The 8,770-nt window shown below is 43.7% G+C and overlaps 1 protein-coding gene across 1 annotated transcript; it reads right to left on the reverse strand.

The window, feature by feature from the left end:
• Positions 1-628: 628 nt before the first annotated feature.
• Positions 629-4,502, reverse strand: nme2a (NME/NM23 nucleoside diphosphate kinase 2a). The gene is made up of 5 exons (XM_084002030.1): positions 4,376-4,502; positions 2,183-2,315; positions 1,526-1,627; positions 1,241-1,353; positions 629-1,049 (listed from the first exon to the last, which is right to left on the reverse strand). The coding sequence occupies exons 2-5, from the start codon at positions 2,309-2,311 to the stop codon at positions 935-937; spliced, it is 459 nt and encodes a 152-aa protein (XP_083858156.1). The 5' UTR covers positions 2,312-2,315; positions 4,376-4,502; the 3' UTR covers positions 629-934.
• Positions 4,503-8,770: the final 4,268 nt, after the last annotated feature.

The raw sequence follows: 8,770 nt of genomic DNA on the forward strand, positions 1-8,770 counted from the left end.
TATAAATGGACTTTTAAAAACTTTTTTCAACATGCTATAAACTGACTTTTTTCGTCATGCTATACTATGACTTTTTTTTTTTTTACTTTAACTTTTTTTTGACGTGCTAAAATAGGACTTTTTTAAAAAACCTTTTATGACTTTTTCCGATATGCCATACATAGATTATGAGCCCCCCTCACTCCCTCTGATTATGCTGGGGGTGCTATTGTAAAGTGCAAGTTCGCCTTGTATGTTCCTCTTCAGCCACCGTACCAGTCAAGTCATATCATATAGTATTAGTTGCATCTGGTTTGACTTGTTTGCACAAAGGCCAAACAAGGGTGAACAGCAGGAACTAAATCCCTTGCTGGGATATAATGAACCTCGTTTTATTTTTCCTGAATCCTTTTCCTTATCTGAAACTTTTGTCCAGCATTTGAAAAAGTAATATCGTATGTTGAAAAAACTAAACACTAAAAGTGCTGAATGTTCATTCATCTCAGTTTTCACTATGCATTGTGACTCATGTTTTAATGTGTATACAAGATAGCTTGAGTCACCTGAGCCACAGGTTCTAACATTAGTACGCTGATTTACTTCTACTGAATTCAGCCGGTGATCATATGTACTTTAAATCAAGAGGCACTTTGTATTGTGTTCATTTTATTGGAAAGCAGATCAAAAATGACAGTCAAAGACAGTTTCAAGTCATTAACTGTACATTCAAGGATTGTATGGAATGTTTCTAAAATGAGTAGGAATGAATTCAGACTAGACCAAGACACCAGATCCAAGTACAGTATCATGATTAGGGCATGTGGGAATGTGAGGCCAGAGCCGTGAAGAACTGTAGTTCTTCTCTCTGCGACGGGCAAAATAAGAGTGAGGAAAACCGAGGCAAAAGTTCACTGGTCTCCAACCAGTGCGAGGACCGCTGCAGGATACAGAGTGCTTAGTACAGCCAGCTGAACGCACAGCTAGTGTAGTTGACCAGCTCGTCGTCCTTGAACCACAGGGCAATCTCCTTGTTGGCACTATCCACCGAGTCACTGCCGTGGATGATGTTCCTGGGAAGGCAGAGGAGGGAAAACTTCAATATCCCATGAATGTGGGTCAGCGTTACTGAATGTTTGCAAACAAAGTACTCGTTACTTATGTTCTGTTTGTTGTATGATTTAGTTTTGTGTGTGTTGGTTATTATGACTTGTGTTCATTTGTCTAAAATAAATAAATAAAATAAAAATAAAAAAGTACTCACTTGCCGACGTCGATACAGAAGTCTCCTCTGATGGTTCCAGGCTTGGAGTCAGCGGGGTTGGTCTCACCCAGCATCACCCTGCCAGTCTTCACTGCACCCTTGCCCTCCCACACCTGGAATACATTAAAAAAAAGGGTACATTCACACCCAACGCCAGGCAAACCTTCCACCTTCAACCAGCATGGCTGAAATAACCACCAGCGCTGCTTTGTACATGTTGAAGTCCCCAGATGCACCAGGAAACCTCTGGGTTCAAGTGTTATAAAATCAGTAGCCTCCTCTTACCATAGCAACCACTGGATCAGACCCCATGTACTTGATGAGACTGGGGAAGAATGGCCTTTCCTTCAGGTCCAGGTAGTGCTGCATCAGGAGGTCCTCAGAGGCCTGCAACAGGGACACAACTAAATTAATACATAGAATTTAAAAAAATGTTTTGTGAAGCGAAGATTTATTCTCCAAGCCTCTGGCACCGAGGCAGGACTCTGAAGCAGACCCTCCTCCCAAGAACCTGCTTATAGCTGGCACGACATCCTCGGTCACATGGTCATTACATCCTACTTCACCGTTAATGCTCTAGTCACAAACTGAAGAACCGGAAATCCTGAAAGCAGGTAAGTCTGGTCACGAGTGTTACCGACATTTCAGCAGTAGTTTGTCGTGCGGCAACAGACCAAAGTCGAATCACCATGTCAGAACTTTTGTACGGGCTATATAGTTTACATTAATTCTTGCATAATGCAGGATTAGAAAGGACACTTCATGGTATAGCAGCATCCCACTGCCACAGAGCAGATGTTAGAGGATCAGGAAAGTACGACTGCTAATCCACGATGCTCGAGTCAGGAATAGACACGCAGGCTTATCCGCTCACCGGAGGTTCTTAACACACAAGAACATGTGCAAATAGTGTAGATGGTTAGAGAATCAATATTTACTTACATGGACCATCTTCAGGCCCACGAGTTTGAAGCCTTTCTGCTCGAACCTCTTGATGACGTCTCCAATGATGCCCCTCTGCACACCATCGGGCTTGATGGCAATGAATGTACGCTCCTTCAGCTCTGCCATGATTCTGAAACAAATAAAAATAAAAAGGAATGAAGGTTAAAATAAATCTGCAACAGGAACGAACACGGAGAGCCACTCACGCCGGCTGCTTGCATTTGGCACAGTCTGTGTTGGGGCCGGCTGCCGAGGGCCCCGACCCCATTGCACAGAGAAGACCGACGACAAAAGCTTGATGTGGCGTTCACAGCTGATCACCGAACACACCTACAGTGACTCTGACCTCTAGTCCCGCCCACAGAGTAAAGACTTAACCCCACTGTTTCTATGGTGCACTGGGCAGATTCAACAATCATACAAATTGAAAACAAACGCCATTTGTTTAGTTCTAAATATGAAAATATCATCTGTTTATCAGTTTGGGGAAGTAAGAGTGAAAAAGCACACTGTATTTCCAGCAGAAACACAGGAGTCTTTGTTTGACCTGCTTGTCTGTGTTGGAATAAAACACCATGGATGATCATGACTTGGTGTTTCTGTACTGGAGGTTTTTCCCCCAAGAGAAGCAAGCTCAGATTAAAAAAGCCACATGCGACGCTGACTGAACAATTTAGGAGAAAAGGACAACGGCACCGGCCACTGCAAGTGCAGACACTGCTGACGGGGCGTTCACATTCATTTTATATGCTGCCTCCTCTCTTTGCACCATGAAACAGCAGATTCTAGCTCATATACAGTGCTCAATTAAATAAAAAATAATGTATAGTTGCAGGCCTACTCCCAGTGCAAAGCAAGTAATATATGTTTGCAAAAATGTGAAACGTGCCTCGTTTGTTAGCATGCAATGCAACAGAACTAAATGTCGAATTAGGAATAATGGATAAATATTTACATTGTATTAGGAACCAAATGACATTTGTTCTCTGGAAACTCCCTCAAACACAGATTACACTGTGTGCGTGGAAGTCAGCCCTACATTCATTTCTTCCTGAGCAACGCCTATAATGCACTTTAAACAGATATGTCCTGAATATAACAAAGCCACAGACAGTTGGTTGTCGAGTATCCAACAATAGCAGATCACTGACAGATGAAATAATGTCAGTGATGGTTCCCCCCTCCAGCTATTGCAGGCTGACAGTCACATCTGCAGCAGGTCGATGCACAACAGGACATCCAAAAAAATACACTTATTGACTGCCGATATTGTACTTTAACTAAAAACACATCTGCAGAATAACCATATTCACATCATGAGGCATGAATGCCATAAGCAAAGTCAATATTCCTTTTATGTAACCACTCAAGTAAACAGTCTTCCCTTGTGACACTTTAAATTAGAGTTAGCTTGTGTGCTATTAGTTGTATGTAATACCAGCATGTTATCACTAGCTGTAATATATAACCTGTGAATGATTGAATGATAAGACTAACTACTGTACAACAGTATAACGTGGAGTCGTACGTTTGGCCCAGTTGTCAGTTGACGTTGACGCGGCACGTGTCGTAGCGCACGCGCACCAATTTGAGGCATAGCTAGCTAGCATAGGTACATTAGCATAGCATTCAAAAATAAAAAATATGCCCCCAATGTGACGCAAAGAAAAGCGTTTGACTGCACGTCTTTGACGTTTATCCGCCGGAAGCCCTCGACAAGCCGGTTTAAAACCCACAGCCCCCGTCGACAGAAGCCGGTTCCCAATCCCCCGAGGGCCAAGACATTTCACCGGTTAATTAAAACGGGTGACAGCGAGAGAAAGAACAGATTGTTCCGTGTGGATGACGAGGCAGGCCCGGTCCTGCAGACACCGCCACATGGTCTTTTGTTCGCGCTGCCGCGGAAAAATGATCATTTCCAACGTCGGAGGAGAGGCGGCCAAACTTCACCAAGAGCCCAACACAAAAATAAAACAATACCTACAGTTACGAGGTAACAAGGTTTAGAAAAAGATTCCCTGAAGACAAAATGGGCTACAACCAAGTTAACTCCCGGCCACACCTGCTGGAAACCCCCACTATAAAAAGTGAACGAAAGCTCGCTTCAAACTCGTGTAAACAGAAGAAAAAGCGAGCATTTATATTCATATAGACGTCACAGATGCAAGTAAAAGATGAATTTATGCTCACATTTCCTTGAGCGAGGCTCTGATTGAGTGGTAGTTCAGCAGTTGCTGCGGTTGACGTAGGAGAAGACCGGTAGAAGTGTGCGCAGCCGCTTTTATAGTCGAGGGCGGGGCTACAGTCTGATGCGACGGCAAGTCAGTGGGGCCAAAAATATAGAAAGAGCAGTTCGTAAAGCGTTGGTCTCGTTCGAAATGAGCGATTCTGCGCAGGCCTGGCATTACACATGACTTTATTTTTTTTTTTTCACATAACTTTATTGAGGACAGTACACAAATACAGATAATGCAGATACCGTAAACTAAACATAGTGCACCAAATCGTGTGGCTCCATATAAATACATAATGAATAAATAATATGGTAAAAAAATATGGTAAAAAAAGTCAGGATATAGGCCTACCACTGTGGACTTCCATGCTCTTACATAAAAACTATATCAACTACTCCTATGATAAGATAATGCCTTAGTGGTTTGCACATCCACACTCTGCAGGCTTACAGCCTATAAAAGGCAGCTTTAAGAGGACTTATGGGATAACATCTGCAGCTCCTGGCTTTAATGGTGTGAGTTAGATATCTCTCATAAAGTCACTGGGCATTGCATAATGGAGCAACCCTACCCTGTAACAGAGAGGCCAAGAAGCGTTTCTCTTACCTAAAGCTAGCATTCCCGCCTCACTCACATAACTCAACTGTAACTGAGCCTGACTTCCGAGCAGTATGAAAATATTAGGCATGTTGGCTCAAACCAAATCTCCCTCTGATATTGAAACATTACGTTTCACCCTTTTCTTCCTTGGCTGGCCGCCACTGGCTTTATTGAATGCTGAGGCAGCAGTGGTGAGTGATAACGCTGGCTGCCTGGATTCACTCTGGTTATTAGATGTGTCTTGACCTTAGGCCACCTTTAAGGACATGATATAGACTTACATTCATTTCCTGGAAACTTCCCTGAACCTTTTTTCCAAACTGGGAACATGTTTTTTTGTCCTTATAATTGCAAAAAGTTCTCCACAATTAACTGGTCCTTAATCTGAAATGTGTCCCCATCTCTTCTCATTTCCTGTTTCCTCTCGTCTCCTGTTTCCTCACATTTTCTGTTTCCTCTCCTCTCCTGTTTCCTCTCATTTCTTGTTTCCTGTTTCCTCTCCTGTCCTGTTTCCTCTCATCTCTTGTTTCCTCTCATTTCTTGTTTCCTCTCGTCTCCTGTTTCCTCTCATTTCTTGTTTCCTGTTTCCTCTCGTCTCCTGTTTCCTCTCATTTCTCGTTTCCTGTTTCCTCTCCTGTCCTGTGTCCTCTCGTCCCCTGTTTCCTCTCATTTCTTGTTTCCTGTTTCCTTTCCTCTCCTGTTTCCTCTCCTCTCCTGTTTCCACTTGTCTCCTGTTTCCTTTCCTCTCCTGTTTCCTCTCCTCTCCTGTTTCCTCTTGTCTCCTGTTTCCTCTCGTCTCCTGTTTCCTCTCATTTCTCATTTCCTGTTTCCTCTCCTGTCCTGTTTCCTCTCGTCCCCTGTTTCCTCTCATTTCTTGTTTCCTGTTTCCTTTCCTCTCCTGTTTCCTCTCCTCTCCTGTTTCCACTTGTCTCCTGTTTCCTTTCCTCTCCTGTTTCCTCTCCTCTCCTGTTTCCACTTGTCTCCTGTTTCCTCTCCTCTCCTGTTTCCTCTCATTTCTTGTTTCCTGCTTCCTCTCATCTCCTCTCCTGTTTCCTCTCATTTCTTGTTTCCTGTTTCCTCTCCTGTCCTGTTTCCTCTCCTCTCCTGTTTCCACTTGTCTCCTGTTTCCTTTCCTCTCCTGTTTCCTCTCCTCTCCTGTTTCCACTTGTCTCCTGTTTCCTCTCCTCTCCTGTTTCCTCTCATTTCTTGTTTCCTGTTTCCTCTTGTCTCCTGTTTCCTCTCATCTCCTCTCCTGTTTCCTCTCATTTCTTGTTACCTGTTTCCTCTCCTCTCCTGTTTCCTCTCCTCTCCCGTTTCCTCTCCTCTCCGGTTTCCTCTTGTCTCCTGTTTCCACTTGTCTCCTGTTTCCTTTCCTCTCCTCTCCTCCACTTCCCTCCTCACCTCTCTCACCTCCAGCAGTGGATGTGCTTAGAAAACAAATGCAGAGTTAATCCTTTGGCCTAATCTCCTGCGTTCAACTGCCAGTCCTATTTTTTACCAGGGTTTAAGGCCAGGATTAAACCCTGTCATTTAACTCTCTGTCTCTCTCTCACGCTGGTTCCAGGAGGATGAAACTATTGATCGTTAAGTGCTGTTCACACCACTCCAGAAAGCTTGTTAGCCGTGTGTGTGTGTGTGTGCGTTGTCATGGGTTGTCTTACTACGCAGGCCTCCTGGGGGCGCTCACGGGCACGCCACACTGAGGATGTGGCATAATAGTCCCTGTTCTCCATCTCATACTTAATGCAGAGGGCAGGGCACATCGCTGGCAGGAAGTGTGAAGTAGCGATGCCGCTTGTGCTGTAATGGATCGCAATAGAGAGTCATTATTTTGCTTTTAGAGACAGCTTTCCCAGCTTGCGAGGGTGCGGAGCTGTTTTGGAGAATTGCTTTGGATGTAAAATGGTGTTGACGAAAAATGTCTCACCGGGGCGAAAAAGGTTGGTTTATTGCCTCAAATTGCTCCAACACAGAGGCAAATGAGTGATTTCAGGTGTCGTGTTGGAGGTTTCTGGTGGCAGGCAGCCAATGCTGCTCTAAATCCTCCCTGCAACCTGAAGACGGGTGTGTGGATGAGGCTGCACACCAGCACATCTCCACACCTGCCAGCCGTATCTATCATCCCCCGGTCCTCCGGGTGCAGAGCTACAGTTTCCAGAGTTCACCGGCGGAGATGAAAAAGTGTGATTTTTTTAGCCACATGCACTTTTTTTTATGAAGCCTGTAGATCTCTGCAGCCCAGAGGGGTTTATTACGTGGCTGAGAATCATTACGGTGATATATCATGCATTGTTTTGGGATTGAGGTTATGATGAGCCCATATTGCTACAGTCCATTGCCTCAGACCGTGTTGCTGCATAAGCAATGGTGTCTGGATTGGAAAATAGGCAAAAGCCCCCTTATGAAACACAGAGTTTTATGGATTCATAATTTCAAAGGAATGTCATGTCAAGTAATTCTATTTATACAGCCGAAAATATCACAAATCATGAATTTGCCTCAAGGGGCATTACAGTCAGTTCTCGACACCCTCTCTGCTTAGACTGAATGCTGGAAAGCCTTGTCCCTTGATGTTTCCTTGTCAGGTAAAATGGAGTTTCTCAAGCTTGACCTTGTTAATAATCAAGCAGCCACTAATGACCAATATAATTCATATTTATATTAATATATATTATTATTTTAATACTCAGAATCATTCAGCCCTGTTTACAATGGAAAGAAAAGTGTTCCTTTTAAATTACACTTCAATTAAATTTTCTCTTTTCATTTCCAAATGGCACATTTCACAACGTCATTTCAATATCCAATTTCCTTTTCAGTTTTCTTTTTGAATGTTTTATTGTGGCCTGATAATCATGAGTATGAAATGAACAAGTGTATTTATTTCACTTAAAATGTTCCCTTTTAATTATAATCCTACCTAAAATAATCCCCCATAATCTCCCAACCCCTGGGATTATAAAACCACTTTAAGTGTGAAGCAAATAGTCACACTCACAGCCACAAAGCAAAAAAAATATATATTTACCAAAGTTTCAACATGGCCCATTAAGGATCATACAAAACTATCCATGCTGATAGTTAAAAGATGTAATTTAGATTTACAGGATAATGTGAGAACAAAGCTGATGAAGAAAGGCAAGGATAGTTCCCATCTTCCACCACAAGGGGGCAGTCTGGCAGCAGGCCAGGGAGCTCCTGTGCCTCCCTCCCTCCCTCCCTCCTCTCCTCTCCTGTCAGGGAGGAAAGCATGAGCAACGAGGAGCTCCCAGCACATTCACCGTCTTGTGTTCTGCTAACGAATTGTTACAGCAACAGATCCACCCTGAAATGAATTTTTGTCACACTTCCTTTGAAAGTGAATCTATATCCACAGAAGTTGCACCTCCAGCCTCATGAGACCTGCTTGATAGCTTCCCTCTGCCTGCCTCTGATGTGCTGTTGCAGGTGTATTTCTGGCAAATACCCCTTTTTCCCCCTCCCGCTCACATGATCCTCACGCTGAATAATTTCCAATGATTTACACAGCCATGTGCAAGGTAGGAGAGACGGATAGGTGCACCTCTCTCTGAAAGGATTTAGTGCAATATGTAGACACTGGGAGCCGGGGCCTCGCTGTTACAGAATTACAGGCGTATTTATCGCTGCAATTTTTCCCTCGGCTCCACCACTCTCCTCAGGTGGAGGCGGTAACAAATGTGTTTTACTTACAGAAGGAATACTGAAATTACTAGAAAGAGAAGCAGGGCGA

Source organism: Eutrigla gurnardus, assembly GCF_963514095.1.
Source record: "Eutrigla gurnardus genome assembly, chromosome: 22".
NCBI lineage: Eukaryota > Metazoa > Chordata > Actinopteri > Perciformes > Triglidae > Eutrigla > Eutrigla gurnardus.